This window comes from Motacilla alba, chromosome 10 (assembly GCF_015832195.1).
Source record: "Motacilla alba alba isolate MOTALB_02 chromosome 10, Motacilla_alba_V1.0_pri, whole genome shotgun sequence".
In the NCBI taxonomy this organism is placed as follows: Eukaryota; Metazoa; Chordata; class Aves; order Passeriformes; family Motacillidae; genus Motacilla; species Motacilla alba.
Window position 1 is genome coordinate 4,520,882 of NC_052025.1, and position 18,826 is coordinate 4,539,707.

The following is an 18,826-nucleotide window of genomic DNA, read 5'->3' on the forward strand; positions in this document are numbered from 1 at the left end:
CCTTCTGCATTGTCACCTTGGTGCAGTTTCCAGTCTGGAGGGCATTGTAAGACTGGGTAGAAAAGGAAGTGAGCAAGACCATCAAGAAGGTTTGGTCAGGATGAAGGTCTTCCGCCACTCAGTGCAAAATTACACCTGGGTTTCCTCCTGCCTTTTGCAAATAATAGCCACATCAACAGCTCACCATGTGCTACAGTGCAAACTCATTAGCCAGAGCTGTGGAGAAATTAGGATATTGCTTCCAGAACATTTTCTGTCATTTTCTAGAAGGTGACAAAAATAACCAACAAAAAAAACAAGTCAGGTTTTTCTTTGCCTTTCATAAAGTTCTCAAGGTTTTTTCCACCCAGTTCTTATTAGAAATGACTCTGACATGGCCAAGAGCTTTTTGTAGAAATTTCCTAGTTGACTGGAGAATGACAAATCTCAAATAGGAAAAAAAACCCCAAAAACCTAAACTAAAAAACACCAGCTGAGAATTACACATTTCTTAGTATAAAGAAGTTGTTTCACACTGTTGCAAGGCACAGCTCTCCTTTCTACCACTGAAAATATAGTTTTTCCTGGGTAAATTCTCCTTATCAGTGAATTTAAATCCCCTATGTGAAGAAGAATAAACTATAGCAGCAAAATGGCATCCACTGCATCAGTATCAATATATTAGTTTTTAAAAATTCCCAAAATCCCAATTTTTTAGCCACCATAAGAGTAATGGCAAAAAGGCTGAGTGAAAAGCAGGCCTCACATAGCTCAGTTCTGAGTTAGTGGCAGCACCCAGCTCTGCTGAAGAAAGGCCTTGGGTGCAAATCCTGCCAGCTTTGAGCTCTGCAGTGAAATCAAAGGGTGGAACTTGTTCTTGTAGGAGATAATTATCCTCAGGGATCAGGCCCTCACACTGCTGGTTTTGTACCTGTACAACTCCTAGCATGGAAAGGTTTTATGTAACTCTCTTGTGTTGCTGTTGAAGTACTCAGGTGTGGTTTGTGTCTGGCCATATGACACATCAGACAGCTCCTTTCCTGCAGGGTGTTTGGAGAACTCCTACCCTGAAGCAGCAGGTTTTCATTTTCCACCTGCTCTTGCCTCATGCTGGGTCGATCTCCATTTCAGCCCAGAGGTTTTGAGCACTGAAGTCAAGGAAAAGACAGATTTGGCTTGAATGGGCAGAGCCTGTGAACCTGACAGCAGTTCTGTGTGCTGGGACAAAGACAATTTCATTCAGAATTTCTCCCAGCCAAAATCTTGGCTTATGCAAACTTCCTGAGAGCAGAAAATTTGTTATTCCCCATTGGGCTTGTGGAACAGAATAGAAACTTCTCTGTGCTGCAAACGAAGAGGCAGCACCTCTGCCAAGGGGACACTGGGGTGCAGTTACTTGGTAAGGTGGCTCTGCCTTGTCACCACTGCAGGAAGCTGAAGCTGCCATTTCTGCAAGGCAATTTGCCACCTCCTTAGCGGTGTCAGTTCAGCTGTACTGTGAAATGAGTCTGGCTGCAAAGCCAAAACAAGTTTTTTCTTCCTTGGAGGGTTATTTTTAAGCTGGATCATTCTGCTATCCCATTTAGAGCATCACTCAGGCAGCGATGGCAGCACAGTGTGGGGGAAGTGAGCCATGGCAGGTGGGAATGAAAAGTTGGAGCAGGAATTCCTCCAGCTGGTTTCACCTCCAAAGGACGTGTACTGCACAAGCCATCTGACAAGATCAGTAGGAATAATTACCTGGAGGTTGTGTTCCTGTCATTTTTGTCTTAATGAAGTAGTCTATGTCTGACTCTACAACACAGTTCTCCAAGCTGACCCGAACCTCTTCATACATCTACAAAACAGCATCCAAGAGTTTAATTAAACTTTTAACATTTCACGTTGAATTAACTAATAATGCTCTTGTAGAAATTGTTCCCTTAAGAAACACTTTATACTTGGTACATGTCTGATCTGCCTGCTCTTTAGACTGCCCCCTGTACCAATATTCTTGTAAACACACCTGTTTGTGCTCTGGATGGTCTTTAAAGAGAGCAGGACAAAGGCAGTCCAGAACTTTTCAATAAAGAAATTAATAGCAGGAAACAACCATTCAAAGTCAAATCTAGTGTATTCTTTACATCTTCCACTTTGGAGGTCATGACTGGATGCCTTTTTAGAAATTGTGTCAGAGCCCAAATGCACTCAGCAGTGTTTTGGGAGCAGGAAGCATTCCCCAGCACACCAAGGAGGACACACGCCAGTGCCACCCAACATGACACAGCCTGCCTGCATGCAGACATGCATCTGGATTGCATCTGGGAGAACAGGAGGGAGATATTCCCCTGGAGGCAGTGCTGCAGGGAAGGGAAGGCAGGCTGTACCTCGTCATCCTTCACACACTGCAGGGACAGCTGGTTGCAGTGCACCCACAGCGAGTTCCGCAGGATCGTGATGCGGTCGCACTCCTGCAGCTGGAAGACCTAAAGCCAAACACGAAATGTGATGTAGCCTCGTGGCATTGAGCCATTGGCTCTGCAGGCTGGGACAGGGTTGGGGATGCAGGTTTGCATCCCTATGCTGAGGGCACCATGGCAAAGGATGGTTTTTTCAGTTGGTGGAGAAACTACATCTACTGTTCATGCTCAAAAATTTGTTCAAAGCAGGGGAGAGGAATCCAGATCTGGATTTGACTGCTACTTCTGCTGTTGAGGATTTCAGAGTCAGGGTCCTGCCTGCCTGCCCATCACACTGAAATCTGGATGTTTAGCAGATCAGTAGAGCACTGGCATGAAATTTTTTATGTTTATGTCAGACGTAGAGGCAAAACTATCCACCTCTGCCATCTGAAATGCCTCTGTAAACTTTTCTCTTTTGAAAGTACTTGAGGCTCTCTGGAGTTGACTCTGCATATCAAAGGTTACTTTTGTGGTAAAGAGTAGGCATTTTTCTGTCTTCAGACTTATTCCCTTCCTTCATCTGTCTGGCTTCCTCATGTTGCTGCACTGCTTAGGAAGAAGGAAGGGGGCAGAGAGAGAAGTGTGAACCGATTTGGGGGAAGAGGCAGATAAGCTCTTTCTTTAAAAACTTGAAAAAAACCAAATCACCCTGATCTCTACGTTGTACTGTTAAAAGTAGAACAAAATTTTGGTTTTCTATGAGGTGTGAAAATCTCAGATGCTTCCAGCCATCTGTCTCCATCTCTGTTTGCTAGTAATTATGTCCAGAACAGCACAAATGTATACAACATTCAGCAGAACACTCAGTTGGGTATGCTTCCTGCCATCTAATAACTTACCAACTAAAGAAAAGCAGAAAAAGGAATCTGTCAAGGGAGTAAGCTGCTGTGGGGACTGGTTTCTGAGAGTAAAAGCTTTTAAAGAGAACGTGCAAGGTGGAGGATGAGTATTTCGATGCTTGTTCTGAACAGAAAGCCTGTGGCCCTTGAGGCTGCTGAAACAGCAGCAGAGCCAATGGGGGATTCTCCAGGTAAATGGTGTCCTGTCAGGAAATGCAGTTAATCCAAGGGGGAAGTGTAGTGACTCTGGCTTTTCAAGCCCTTGTCAGCACCCAGAAAAGCACAGCTGGGTGCTGTGTTTGACACATCCCTCATGCTGCTGGAGAACCAGGGCATTCCATGACAACATGGCACAGCCCTTGTGACAAAGGCCGCCCCAGAGCTGCCACTTGCCGGCCAGCATTTTCAGGCTGTGGTTATCCAGCACTCAGTTACAAACCTGAGCAACCCCAGCACTTCCAGATTCCCCACTAGGCAGCCACAAGTGTAGGATTTTAAGCTGCTTTTTGTACTAATTGCTAGTTTAAAAAAACCTCAAAGAGTATCAGTTCTTCTCTCTACGAGCACTTTTAAAAGAAGGCATGAAAGATGCCCTTGCTTTATGAATGGCTGTTTGGATTAAGCAGTGGGCAGGTCACAAGCTCTGTGGGCTGGCCAGGATTTAGCCATATGGGACAAAAAAGAGTGTGAGGTTGTGGAATGCTTTGCTGGTCTGTTGGCTTTTTAAGAAGAGAGAAAATATGCATCTTTGGAAGACTAAGGTTTGGCATAATATCTGTGGAAATGTCTGTGCCAGTTGTGGGGCTTTTCAGTCCTCTCAGATAGGGAATATTTAAGAGGAAGCAGAGAACTGGAAATGTATCCTCCTGGCATTTTATTTTATGTGGAAATAAAGCCTGCAACAAGTAAATGTAGCAAAATCAGAATTTAGCAGATGGGCAGACGTACTTGAAGGATTACTGTGATCAAGTGAGTGGCTGATTTGGATGCCAACCAGTTCCTGTAAATTGTGCAAAACTTAATAGCCAAGTGCAAATCTCCTTGTCCATCCTCAGTAAAATGGAGACAAAGACTTCTCTACCAATGCCTTTCAACTGAAAGATTATTTCATTGCAGAGGACAAATATTCTTGCAGGTGAATTTAAAGTGCTATGAAACATAAGAGTGACTGGGGTATGTACCAGTTCAAATATTGCTCTACCCCTCCCACCTCTGCACTTATTCCCCTCCTTTACTTTTACATAGCCATGCTGACCAATCAAGGAGAATGTCATTGATACAGGAGCAGCTATGTCTAAATAAGCTCTAGTTTTTGCAGTAATTTTGCAAAGACATTTGTTGAGACCCACGTAAAGCAAACAGCAAACCCCTTGGGATGGCATTTCAGGCCTTAGCCTGAAATCTTCCAATGGGATAAAATAAAGAGTGTGCAAACATCGCTGCAAAAATCAATGTTTACCTCACAGGTCTTGATATGTTCCTGTTCCCACTCTGTCCTGACCTTATCCAGCTGCTCGATGTTCTGTTTGTAAATATTCTCTGTAAACACAGACACAGAACAGAAACCCAACAGTCAGGGAAAAAGTGATACAGCCTTTCTCTCTTTCCTCCTATTCCTACACTTCAGGTCTGTCATTTACTTGAGTATCACAAGAATATGTGAGCTTGGAACTGGTGGGGCACAATAATTACTGGAGGGGTTTTTTTGTACCTATGTACCAGAGTAAGGATTCTTTCTGCATGGTTTGCAGATCAGTTATAAACTTTATGGTAGGGATAACACAATTCAGAGATGAAGAGCCTGGACCATGCTTGGGCACTGAGCATCCTTAGGCTCTTTCCGTTCCAAGCCAGCCAGGTGAGCCATGTGATTTGCTGTAATCTATTCCATGGGTAGGGAGGAACAAGCCTGGGCTCCTGAGCCAGCTCAGCTGTGTGCTGGCCTGTCCTGCTGGGCTTACACACATTTGTGGCTGGAGATCACTGCTGTGCTCCTGCACATGGGGATGGGAGATGGGATTTGGGCTGTCTTGGGGCAACTTGAGTTCTACTGTGCTTTCAAACTTGCTTCAGGAAGGGCTTTTCTTCTCTGGGTGAAGTCCCTAAAGGAAGTCTTCTGTAAATTCTTTAATGCAAACGGGACACTGGCATTTCCACAGAGGAGAGTGAATGCCAATGACTGTCAGGTTGCTGCTCTTTAGAGGCTTCTTCATTAATCTTTGGGTAGGTGACTGGGAACCCTGACAGCCCAGGTGATTTGGATGTGTTCTATCAAAATCCTGTGCTGGTAGATCTTTGCTGAGAAGACTCATAGTTCAGCTGCAAACAGCATCACCTGCTTCATTTGCTGCATCTCTGCATTGCTTGGCTTTGTTCTGACTCTGAAACAGGAAAAGAAACACTCCAAATTAACTTCTGACATATTTTTGCTTCTGCCCCAGTTTTTTGTGCTGCCTGCTCTCTTTTCCCCTCTGGGGGAAAGGCTCTAACTTACAAGAATTTCCTGGCTGTCCCCCCTTTATGCACAGTTCTGCTGAATGTGTGCTGTGGAGAAGGGACCAGAATTTTCCAGCTGCAGCCATAGGTGCAGTGACTCCTAGGGAAATCTTTGCATTCAGATATCCCTGCCAGAGGAGCTCAGAGCCAGTGTGATCCAGCCTGAAGCTGTGCCTGCTGGCTGAGCTGTTTTTTCTCAATTGTTTGATGTGCTTTTCTAATAGATATTTATAAGCAGAAATAAATGGCATTTAAAATTCTTCATCTTTCAAGCCCCTCATGTAATACTCAGATGAAAAGCACACAGCTTTTAAAATACTTTGCAAATGGCAGATTATTTTCCATAACAACTCAGAAGCCTGAAAGCGAAATTCACTCTAAGTAGAAGTTCTCTGTTTTAAAAACCTGCAGCTTTTAGCAAATGAGAAAACAGCCATCACTGACAGGTCTGTACCCACAGTCCTTCTGCACAGATGAGGGTGACAAGCACAGTAATGCACTGCTCTAGACATCAGTGTAATGCATTCTTCCACCCTGCCCTTGAAGACAAGGCTCAGGTAGGGGCTCTTAGGATCATATTCCTCCTCACAGCTGGCTGGGAAATGTGTAGTAAGCTGGGAATAGAAGTTTCATTCTTATTTGCTTCCTGGCCTGAACTGTTTGCAAATGCTGAGCAGAATTAAACAGCTCGTGAGCTGCCTCTGTGCACTCCCAACGTGCTGGCATGTTCAGGGAAGAAATGGCAACGGAGCACCCTGGGATCCTTCTGCATGAAAGGAGCTGGATCAGGTTTAGCTGCCATTGGAGCTGTGAAATGTTTGGTGTCATTTTGGCAGGGCCAGGATTCCATCCCCTCTTTGCAGCTAAGCTGCAGGGGTTTGCTTATCAAAGATTAGGGAATGCTGGAAATAAAATGTAAAGTTCTGATGCTGTTTTTAGAGTCTCCACACCACCACCACCACCCCCTCCTCCTTGAGATGATTTTTGATCCTTTTTGCTTACACTGCACTGATTTTTATCGAGCCAAAGGGAGTTCATTTATTTTGTTTTCTCCATCTGTTTCACTGTAAAATGTTCCCATTAAAAGTTAGTGAATTGTCAGCTGCAAGTATCAAGACGATGCAATGAAGGACTGCAGTGCCTTAATTTCCAACGATTTATTTTTGAGTCTGTAAATTTAGTTGAAATTAAACCCACCATGAGGAGGAAAATGTTGAGGAAAAAGATGCATTTTAATGTAAGATGCTACGCCTACTAAGTGTAAGAGACCAAAAGGCAAAACTAACTGCATGACACATTTTTGACTTGTTTCTTTTTTGTAATGAGTAATTTCAGAGAAAAATCCCATTCAGTTTCCTTTCAGGATTCATAGAGCAATTGGATCAGAGCCTGGCATAAATTAATTAGATAACTTCGCCCCTTCACAGAGAATTCTTTGGGGTTAATTTCAAGACAAAGCCCCTGGCATCCTGTAGAATGGATTAATTGTATTCACTTGTGCCTGGAGAAGGTAAACCCCCCATTTTTCCCCTGGACAGCACTGTCATCTCAGGTACCTTTTCTGTTTGCTTTGGGTTGCCTGCAGCACTGGTGCGTTCAAAGGACTGCTCGGCCTCGTCCGCTTCCCTGCATTTCTGCTCGTAGCTCTTCTTGGACTGGGTGCAAAAGAGACCAGACGTGAGGGTCTGCCTGGGGCAGCAAGGCTGGCTTCCCCCCAGAGATGTTCCAGCCACTTCTTCCTTTTGCAGTGTGGGGCAGCAAATCGGAACCCAGTGTGGGCAATAGAAAAAAAATCCCAATGGCACCACAAGGAGGCAGAAAAATAGAACTGAAACATTGGAATAGGGGTTGTTGACAGCACAAATTGAATCCTTTTCCTGCAGCCCTGAAATTGTGTGCTTTGAAAAACTGCAACTCCTTGCAGGGGTCAGGAATGCACAGGCTGCTCTACCACCACTGGTGCACCAGGCATCTGCCCGGGAGGCACGGAGAGATGAACTTGGGAGCCCACGTTCCCAGGGTGGCCGTGGGGTGGGTTGTCAGGTGTTGCCTTGGCCACTGCTCCAAGCTGTGAGGCAGAGCCAGCGCCCCATAGGCAACAGTCTTCGGGTAGTTCTCAGAAGCAGGCGAAATCTTTATTTGCACCAAAACATCTCTGTATCTTAGAGAGGCACTTAGAACCACCACATTTCAAAAAAAAATCATTAGTACACTTCCAGCTGTAGCATTGACAGGTCTGCAAGTGCTTTCCTTTAGAGGCAGTTGCCCAATGGAAACCAAACCCAGCTGCCTGTAGTTTCTGTACCTGCAAGCTTTCCAGATGGAAAAGATTCCTCCTGCCTACAAGATTCCCTCACTGTTCTTAAAATTGTATTTACACACACTGAAAAATCACATTTACTCCTCTAAGCACCCTTGCCTAGAGAGAATGAAATCCTGTTTGACCTGGGGCACCATTCATCCTGCATTAACCTTCTGGAGACTTTTCAGTGGGTGCAGCAGGGAAGATCAACTTCCTCCTCACAGCAGGAATGACATCTTTCCTCCCTCACACACTCTTGCACACTCACACAGCGTTGACCTTTCTTTAAATAGAGGTACATGTGATACAGATTTTACTGGAGCCAGTTTGCATCAGGAAACCTGCCCAAGCCCTCCCTGCTCACCTCCATTGTTTTCTTATAATGGGACAGTTTGCTCTTGTGCATCCGCTCCATTGCAGACTCGTACTGTAAGAAACACACACAAGTCAGCATTTCTTGCTTTGGACTTCTTCCTCCCCTTTCCAGCAGCAGGATTAGGAGAACCACAGTCAGAGCCTTTCTACGAGCCACCTCCCTGTGAGCAAAATTACTTCACTCTGCTTTATAAATGACAGGTTTCTAAGTGATACAGAGAGCATCAAAGTGCCGCGTAAAAAAAAAAAATCCCAGATAATTCTGTTCAGTGGTTTCCATTAATAGCAGAGAGGACATAGATCTTCATTTTATTCCTTGCTTCTTTTTTTTTTTTGTTTGTTTTCTTAGGGAGATTAAATACTACAGCACCCAGTCACAGTGGGCTCTGCCAGCAGGGCTTCTTTGCTGCTCCCAGAGCTTGATCCCACATCTCTGCAGACCAAACCACTGTCTCACCCACATGAGCACAGGTACTTGTCTATTTTCAATCCAAACAATTCCTGTCTCTTGTATATTCCACTGTTTCTGGCAACTTTATGCTCAGTGTGATTTGATTTCCATGCTGGAGTCATCTGGGCAGTGTTGGAAGGACAGTGCTGGATTCTCTTTCATGGTTTTAGCTGTGAGATGCCCAGCTTTATGTGACAATGAGATATGCTCCTACTGGCAGGGGATGGCTCTCTTCAGGGGGACTTTTGGTCCTTTAATCTTTACATTCTGCTCAGGCAAAACTCTCTCCAGGGCTACCCAGATGCTTGTTTCACACTGGGCACAGCCCTGAGACAGCTACAGGACAGCACAAACTACAGCATTTTGGGAGGTTACCAAAACTGCTGACACCATCCAGCACATCTAATGTTGGCTTCCTCACAGCCACATGCTGGACAGAGAAAAAAGCTTATCTAAAACTCCAAAGCAGTTTTTCCTCTTTTTTTTTTTTTTTTTTTTGAGTTACAGGCTTACAGTTCTCAGCAGGAGGGAGCCTATCTGCACATCCCAGTGGCAAAGGGAATGGGGGACAAACACTGATGAACCTGGTGCCCACTGTCTGTCTTTTAATGCCTCATTTACTTCATCAGATCACTGTCAACCTCAAATCTCAGTAGCAGCACTGGTTTCACCCACTTTCATATTCAGAATTCTTTGCTATTCCAAGTTCCTGTGTGTCAGGGGCTTGTAGACACACAATTTTTATGGCACTGGATACTGGTTATGTGCATTTTCACCTGTTTAAAATTAGCAAAGAAAGGAATATTTATTTTATTCCTCCATCACTCAGTGCTGTCAGAGTGAAGGGATGGTCCTGTCTTTGTCTTCAACCCCACAGAACCAGAGAAGGTGTGATAGTGGTTACTGTTGTCTCTATTGAGAGCTATTTTTCAAGAAACTTAGGGCTTGATGAGGTCAAAGGGGATGAAATGGCCTTAAATATACTCAATTTTTTAATTATACAACATCAACTAGATGCTACTTATTCCATGTGTTTGGAATTCAGCATATATTGCTGTTGCATCCAGCATGACATTAATTTGCTTTCACATTTTTAAACGTTTGTGTTACGCCTTTATTTGGTGCGTGTTGGAAATAGTGCAGGGTCATATCAAAGAAAAACATTAGCAAGGGTATAAAAAAGAGAAAAGGAAAGATTAAGTTCTTACAGAAATAATAACAGCATCTGTAGTTACACCAGAGAGAGTAAAAGGGACTAAAGCCACTGGCTCCTGAGTTCAGAGCACTACTTCATTTCCAGCTGGGATCAGAAAGAGATTTTTGTTCCACAGCTAGTCTATAGAGGGAGCAGGGCATGCTGGAAATGCTTTATGATCTTTTGCACAATTCCCAGCCTATGGCTGGAGACAGGTGGAGCAGGGCCCATTGACCCAATATCTTTCAACATTTTTCTGGTTTCTCACCTTTTTTCTTTGCTCCTTCTGCCTCTCTCGGAACTCCTCTATTCCTTTCAGTTCTTCCTTCAGCATTACTGCCAGCTGGATATGAGAGTTTCCAACACTTTCAATTTCTAAAGCAAATCAGAATTCATATTCAGTCAGTGGGAAGGTCTTTAAAGATAAAGTCACATTTTTTAGGAGATGTTTCTGTGATGTGACTGCCTTATGAGTTGTCACAAGCAGGGCAGCCTTAAGAAAGGTCTCCCTTATGTTTCTGCAGGCAGACATTGCTGAGGGCTCAAGAACAGAGTGAGTGTGTTTCTTCATGGCCCCATTTGCCCCAGCTGCCTCCCTTCTTCGGGACTGAGGGTCAGGAGTTGTAGCAGAGGGAGGGAAGGAGCTCTGACCTCCATCATCCCTGTGTGTGCTTTGCCCTGGCTGTGCTGCTGGGCTGTCGCTGCTCTTGAGAGCTGCTGCCAGCAGTGGCCAGTCATCAGATGAGGTTGCACGCTGAGAATTTCCAAGGATCAGCCAAGATGGATTGAATTTCAGAGCACCTGGCTGGTGCTGTTTGAAATGGCTGAGAACTGCTCTGCATCTGTCAGCTTCAGTGCCTCTGAAATGGAACCCTGCACTTTCCAGAAATGCTGAACTGCCCTACCCAGGCCCTAAAAATATCTCAGTCCAGCAGCTGCTTTTCAAGAGGGAGTTTTGGTGTAAACAGCAGGTGCCAGTGACCAGGTACAGTGTCCTACTGGCTCTCATGGTGCTGCATTTTGTGTGTGTGAAAGGGTTCCATTGAGCCTTGAGCACATTTAGGAAGCTGGTTTGGTGTCAATGGTTTGCAGAAGAGGGGACGGAGTTCATATCTTGTGATTTGATCCAGATAAAATTTACTTGAAGAACAAGCCATTTTCTTTGCCACCAGATTGAGTAGGCATCCTTTTTCTCCTCTCTTTACACCACCACCTTTTCAGGCTGTGAAAGAAAAGCTGGGAATGATGTGGGGAACAGGATGGACACATTGGGTGCCTGTGTTTCCCAGGTCAGAAGGGAACAGGGAAATACTTACGTTGCTTGAGCATCTCAAATGCTTCCTTCAGTGTGCTGTGGGACAGAAACAAGACACTTTGTTAGTACTGGTTTCTAAGGGTGGGTTGGGAATCCAGGGAAAAAACTTTCCCTCAGAACCTCAAAGATCCACATAGAGATAAAACCCTTAATGGCCTTGTAATAAAAGCTGACCATGCTAACAAGTACAAGAGCATCAATCAGCTACCATCAGGAAACCCAATAAAATGCTCCATGAAGCAGGGAATTGCACCACTCCTTCTGTGCACCCTCTTCCTCAGTCGCACTCCATTGGTGATCGTGAATGTTTACAGCCCTTTCTCTCTTTGCACTTCGCAGGTAGATGCGAATGAAACGCCGGCGGCCGGGAGGGAATTGGGGTTTTTGGAGCAGTAGCCTGAAGGGTGGAGCGAAACCTGAAGGGTGAAGTAACCTGAAGGGTGGAGCGCTGCGTGCGGCCCCATTCCCGTCCTCGGTGCCCCGTCCTACGTCGCAGCAGCGCCCGCACCGCGTCTGCCGAGCACCCCCGTGCGGCACCGCTCCTGCCTCCCATCCATCCCCGTGTGCACCGCTCCTGCTTCCCATCACTCCCTGTGTGCACCGCTCCTGCTTCCCATCCATCCCCGTGTGCACCGCTCCTGCCTCCCATCCATCCCCGTGTGCACCGCTCCTGCTTCCCATCACTCCCTGTGTGCACCGCTCCTGCTTCCCCTCACTCCCTGTGTGCACCGCTCCTGCTTCCCCTCACTCCCTGTGTGCACCGCTCCTGCTTCCCATCACTCCCTGTGTGCACCGCTCCTGCTTCCCATCACTCCCTGTGTGCACCGCTCCTGCTTCCCCTCACTCCCTGTGTGCACCGCTCCCATCCCGCACGCAGCCCCGCTCCTGCCCCCGCTCCTGTCCTGCTCCTGTCCCACTCACAGCCCTGCTCCTGTCCCACTCACAGCCCCGCTCCTGCTCCTGCTCCTGTCCTGCTCCTGTCCCACTCACAGCCCTGCTCCTGTCCCACTCACAGTCCCGCTCCTGTCCCGCTCCTGTCCCACTCCCAGCCCCGTTCCTGTCCCACTCCCAGCCCCTCTCCTGTCCCACTCCCAGCCCCTCTCCTGTCCCGCTCCTGTCCCACTCCCAGCCCCTCTCCTGTCCCACTCCCAGCCCCGTTCCTGTCCCACTCCCAGCCCCTCTCCTGTCCCGCTCCTGTCCCACTCCCAGCCCCGTTCCTGTCCCACTCCCAGCCCCGTTCCTGTCCCACTCCCAGCCCCTCTCCTGTCCCGCTCCTGTCCCACTCCCAGCCCCGCTCCTGTGCCACTCACAGCCCCGCTCCTGCCTCATCCCCAAGCACGGCATGAGGAGCGAACCACGCCGGGAATGCTCAGCACGGAGCTGCTGGATGCAGCCACACGGCTGCACGACAGGGACACGAGAGGCAGCCACAGGTTGATGTCCTGTCTTTGGCTTGGGCAGAGTCCAGTTCTAGAAGGCACCAGAGATACCAGCAGAGATGTGATGGGAGAGCACAAGGTGTGTAAAGGGCATTTTCTGCTTAATAGATTCCTCTAGCTCTGAATGTGCAGGCTGGCAGGGCGTTTGCATACACAGAACCAGGGCTGGGGTGTTACTTGGAAGCTTTTCAGATCTAGAGATGATCTCTTCAAGCCCCAGGGTGAGTTGTTCCTGGAAGGAATCAGCTCTGGGCTCTCTGTGGAGCCCTGGTGTGCCCCAGGCAGAGCCCAGGGAAGAGCTGGTGAATGAAGAGCCCCAAATCTCCCCCAAATCTCTCTACTTGGAGAGCCCAGGAGAGGCTGCTATCGCTTCCCAGCCACGTGCACCCACAGCTGGGCAGGGAAATCTGCATCTCCTGGGCCATTTTGGGAGCCCTATGAGGCACAGGAAGGATCCTAATTGCCCTGTGTTAATTGTGGCTGGACATCTGTTTGCTGATCAAACATTCTCCCAGCAGAGTGGCTGCCTTGCCAGGCATAAGAAAAATGCACAAATGAGGGGAAAGCTTGGGCCTGTCCTCAGCAACAACTGCCTGGAAACCCATTCCAGATCTAAGTTTGTAGAAATATAAGGAAAACTTTCAGACGGAAAAGAAGAGCTGCTCGATTTTTTTATCATATTTCAATTAACTTGTGTGAACCTCCCGAGATAAGCCAGGGACAACATTCTAGATTGAGTATTTTTAAATGGTTTCCTAACAACACTGATGCATTTGAAGTTTGTTTTGTAAAACGTTAAGTCTGGTGTGAAATTTTGATGGAAACTAAATTTTCCCACCACAAAGGAAACAAGCAGTATTAGTTTCAGCTAATTAAAAGCTTGACATTAAACGACAAGTTGAAGATCAGCAGCAGAGACAAGTTTTTCTAATGGATTATTTTGAAAAAATAAATATATACAAGGAATAAAATTTCCTTTTCCAGTCAGTAATTTCCAATAGGAGGTGAGGAATGTACTAACAACTTCATGCCTGAAACAGGTAAATACTGGAATTTAAAAAATACAGAGGGCAGTTGCAAACTGGACATACTGTTTGCATTCTATGTTGATTTCTCTTTCTCAGAGATTTTTTCCCTTTGTTTTTGGGGATTCAAGTTATGCAAAAACTGACAAAATTGCTGTAGTGGATAATGAAAAATAGCACTTTCTCAGTATATATCAAGGACAAAAGCAATTTGCTGTTTTGTTGGTTTCCAGGCACCTGAGCTCCCAGAGCAGTTCATGGCCACAAGCCACCCATGGAGCTGTTCTTGTGCTGGCTCTCTGTAAGGCCAGGGGGGTCTCTGGTGTAATAATGCATCTGGCTGTGACCCAAAGAGGGATCAATTTCTCCTCTGCATGGTCTCTAATGGCCTTTTCAGAAATCTCTGGCCTTTTCTTCCTTGTGTGAAGGATTTGTCCAGCCAATTCCTTAGCTGCTGACTGGTGCAAGTAGGCTGAAATAGACTGAAGCCATTTCCTTCCTTATTTTTATAATAATTTTCCAAAATCAGTTAATTGGATCCATACATCCTTACAGGGCTTAAAGGGCCAGCAAATATGTCATCATGACAAATTTTACACTTGGGAGGGAATAAATCAATCAAATTTTGACCTGTGGATCCATCAGGACTCCCTTTATGACTCCTGGGCTGCAGCAGCAGTGCTATAGATTTGCTCCTGGATGTTCTGATTATATCAGTGAAATATTTCAGTGCTTCTCAGGGTTTAATGGAAGTGACTCCTGTAGCTGATATATGAATGAGTTTTAATTCTGTCTGTGCTGGTGTGGATGTGAGGACATCTCACTCTCCTGGACACTCTGAAAGTGTTTCACCCTCAGTAGATGCTGTTGCTTAGCATTCTGATGGTAATTGCTTTTTTTGGGGTTGTCCTGTGGCTAAATTAGAAAACCTAGGGTTGAAAACAATTCAAGCACCACTGAAATTTTGATTTTTTAAATTTTTTTAAAAATTATTCACTTCTGAGGTTTTCACATACATTCTGGAAGACTGTTAAACCACTCTGGCTAAAGACAGAGCTCCAGCCTTCCCTTTGGGCACCCCCACATGGAGAATCCCACAGGCGTCTCTTTGAAAATAAGGCTGCACACAAATTTACTCTGTCTGCTTGTTAAACGACTCCCTGTTGTACATTTAAAGATTGGATTTGTCAAAATTAATTCTGGACGGAAGCAGGAGTGCCTGATTGTGGAAGAGGAGGGAGCAGGCAGAGCCTGGGCAGCAGCCACAGCAGCAGCTCCGGGGGGCGTTTGCCATCTAGTGGCTACAAAATTCTTACCGCCTTGCTTTGGCTTTTTTGTGGTTTTTTATGTTTCTCTCTCTTTGTTTGTGAACCTTGTTTTGGCTGAAACACTGAAGCTGTGCTGGGCAGTCCTCTGTGCCACACTGAGCTGTGCTGGGCAGTCCTCTGTGCCACGGGGACCTCCAGGAATTGCTCTGACCTGCTTCACAGCTATCAAAAGCAGAATTTTGTTTCACCTGAGTGTAATTAGCAGAGCCCTGTTACTGGCAGGGCCTGGGTGACAGCTATTCTCACCAAGTACACTGTTGCACCACACTATTCTGTCTGTTTCAATTTTTTCAACCTTAAGCTTGATAGTTTGGGCATCTTTTCCCAGTACTTTGCCTTTAGACACTGGGTTAACTGAGTAATTTAGAGAGTCCCTTTATAGCTTGCACACAGGAAGGTAAAACAGATTCTTCTAACCGGAAAACCACAGATCGTTTTTAATTTTCTCTCCTTGCTACCTTTGCTTGGTGAATAGAAGTGTGAAATAACCCCACCTTCCTTTCTGGTAGGTTTCTATTTTGACACCGGTACCATCTACGATGTTCAGTTGTTCTTGCGATTTTCAAAAATACCTTTTCTAAAACTGAGAGAAGTCTGTGCCAGATGAACCCTACAGGCAGCTCCCAGCAGTGCTGTCTGCCCTCAGCCCCCAGTAACGTGGAGCCCAACAGCAGAGCTGTGAAACCCAGCAGTGACAGTCCCCTCTGAGGCCACCCTTAACATCTGCCTTTCCTCCGGCACACAGGGAACACCCAGTGTGGTTTTACCAACAATTCCTTCTGTGAAGCCCAGTGGGGGTAGCGAAGTGTGGGGAGATGTGTCTGAAATCATCTGCTCTCACATAATTCCCACCTGGGGCTGTGTCTGCACTGCAGAACAGAAATGAAGGGGAGGAGTTGTGCTCTTTTAGCAGGGAGGTACCTGAGTCACAACCCAGTCCTAGGCCAGGCACACAGCACTGTCTGACCTTCTTTAGTCGGCATGTGGCAAAAACACTGAAGAATGAATTTTCCAGGATGTTTTCTTGTTCTCAAAGGAGCTATAAACTGAAAGGCAACACCCCTCAGTGCAGCTGGAAGGATTTGTGTCCAGGTCCCAGCTGGGCTGTGATGTGGAGCCACATGAGTTGTTCTATCAGCTGCTGCAGAGGCTGCACTGTGCACCAGGCTGGGCTCAGGGACAGCTCTGGGATTTTGTGGCTTTCATGGAGGCAGCAGCCTGTGTGCAGGGTTCCTCTCGTGCTCTGGGGGTTCACATCCACCTTCTGCTGCTTGGATATTTCCAGGTGTGTGTCGGGAGTGGCAGCAGCCCTGAGCTGAGGGGAAGGGGGCTCTGTCATCACTCCAGGGCTGGACACTGGCAGCACACATGTCACCCCAGGCTTTACTGGGGCAGGGGAGCAAACAGGAAGACATCTCCATCTTCCTTCTCCTCCTTGTAAAACTGACATCAAATTAGATCCCTTGTGGCTCCAGAATGAGCTGTGCCATCCAAATCAAAGGTTAAAACAGTCAAAACAAATTTTGTACCTTTAACATAAGACTAAATTTCCTCACATCTCTCAGAAAGAGAGCAGCGCTGCTCAAAAATGCCTGTCCTCATCACCAGAGAGCTTATCTAGATCAAATTTAACAGGGACTGAGCAGAGGCTTAGGTCCATTTTCAGAGTCCTGAAAGTTCAAAGTGCTAGTGTGTAAATTCTGTGTGGGTTCAGAACATTTGGGTGGAGAATAAGCAACCATGGAAGGATGTGACCTTCCACACTGACTTTTAGCTTCAGTTCAAAAATGCCTGCTTTGTGTGGAGTAATACAGAACATTTTGTATATTAAGTGACAGATGCACTATTTTTATCCACAGGAAACAGCAATTGGCATTTCATTACAGATGCCCTCACCTCACACTCACTGAAATGTTCTATTTCAGGCATCGCAGAGAAGAGCAGAGCACACATGAGCTTGAAGGAACTACCCTTTCCTGAGGTCCTAAGGAGATGGTAGTGGAAAAAAGGGATGAAAAATGTAGGAAATCATATACATGAGAAGAGACAAGCAGAGCCAATGACAAAAATAGCTGTTGTCAGCCTAGGCAGAATTTAACCAGCTAGTGTGTGTTTGCATCAGTTATTTTACAGAAGAACAGAGTTCCCAGAGGCCCTGGTTTGGCTGAAGCCGAGCATGCAGCTCAGAACTGGGCTCTGTAGCATATTCTGTTTTCCTGTTGCTGTGCTGAGGAGTTGCCCAAAGCCACTGCATGGAAATTCCCAGGCACCTTGCAGCCAGAAGGGTGTTTCCTCTTAAAGGCACAAGCTCTGCTGAAAATCATCTCCAGTGTGAGAGGCATCATTGCTGTGCACACTCCCAGCAAACAGTTGCAACTGTGATCTCAGTCTGTAACTTGGCTGAAAATCCCAGTTTCTGTACATCCTCTCCCATGTGTGCACCACTGAGAGTACAAATACTGCACTTTAAACTTCAAAACCTGTAGTTCTTTCTCCCCTGCTGGATATGGGTATAAGCTGTCATTTGCCAAGAATACATGGCTGTAGATTTGTCAGCACCTTTTTATAATTTCTTTTATGAGTCCAGACTAGGAAATGGTGATGCAGATTTAAATTTTTTAGTTTAAAAAGTGGGATAACATTGCTTCATCTATTGACTCAGTGGATGCTAAAATGTTTCAGGGCTTCAAATAAGAAAAACAAGAAAATATTGGAGGCTATTCCATAGAAAGCTGCTACTGGTGTGGCATCCTGTGAATTTACTGATTGCTATGGCTAGGAAATTATTTAGAAGAGGTATCTTTATATGCTTGGCCTGTTGTTTTACCCTTCCCTTGAGATCTAGTGTTTGGGACAGAATATTAAGCTGGAGGAGTTAGTCTGAGCTTGTGTGATCCTTCTTGCAGTCTTAGATTGAAGCGTGTGCATCCCTCTGTGCATTGGAGTGGGCTTGCCAAGGCCTGCAGCAAGTGCTGAGTGACAGCTGTGCCATGGGTTGGGAAGAGGGAAGGAGCTTGTACCAGCTGCAGTGCTTTTGGAAGGACCAGCAGCCCACTGAGTGATGGTGCCCTTTGGCTGTTAGCACTTTGAGGGAACTTTTACTTCTTGAGCTGGAAGCTGGCATGTTTGTTTGCTCTGTCAGTGGTATCCAGCACCAGCTGCTTTTAGAAACCCCATCCTGGCTTTTTCTAAAAATAAGAAAAGGTGCAGTGTGTCTGCCTCGCTGGTTTTGGTGCTATCAGACACATTCTGACCGTGGGCTCCCATGGCCAATCTGACCCTGCTGTGCACAGGAGCAGCGAGGCCCTGGCTCAGTCACTCCTGCAGCAGCAGCACCAGACCTTGTCCAGGCCAGCCCTGAGCTCAGAGTGGTTCTCACTGCTGGGGAGTCCTCAGAGGACACACCACGTCTCTTTCCCCATGTCACTGATGTCACTGCTGGTGCTGGCACTGAACAGCTCTGTGTGCCTGGCCTGGAGCTGTCCCTGCCAGTCTTGGGACAAAGCTCTCCATCAGAGGAGCTGGAGCCATGCTTAGGGAACAGCCAGGGATACAGGATGGCGTCCTGATGGCTGCTGTCACCTGGAGTCTTCTTGAATCAAGACAGAGTGGTCCCAGAGTTGCTGTTACATTCCAGTGAG

General features: G+C 46.4%; 1 protein-coding gene across 1 annotated transcript in view; it reads right to left on the reverse strand.

Annotated features, from left to right (window-relative positions):
• The window catches only part of PSTPIP1 (proline-serine-threonine phosphatase interacting protein 1), a 58,071-nt gene that overhangs the window by 16,050 nt on the left and 23,195 nt on the right, over positions 1–18,826 (reverse strand). Inside the window, exons 4-11 of the mRNA XM_038146639.1 lie at positions 11,395–11,429; positions 10,347–10,453; positions 8,422–8,484; positions 7,312–7,410; positions 5,595–5,640; positions 4,719–4,798; positions 2,346–2,444; positions 1,720–1,816 (exon numbers count right to left, since the gene is read on the reverse strand). Of these exons, the coding sequence (XP_038002567.1) occupies positions 1,720–1,816; positions 2,346–2,444; positions 4,719–4,798; positions 5,595–5,640; positions 7,312–7,410; positions 8,422–8,484; positions 10,347–10,453; positions 11,395–11,429 (626 nt within the window). The remainder of the gene's footprint in view (positions 1–1,719; positions 1,817–2,345; positions 2,445–4,718; positions 4,799–5,594; positions 5,641–7,311; positions 7,411–8,421; positions 8,485–10,346; positions 10,454–11,394; positions 11,430–18,826) is intronic.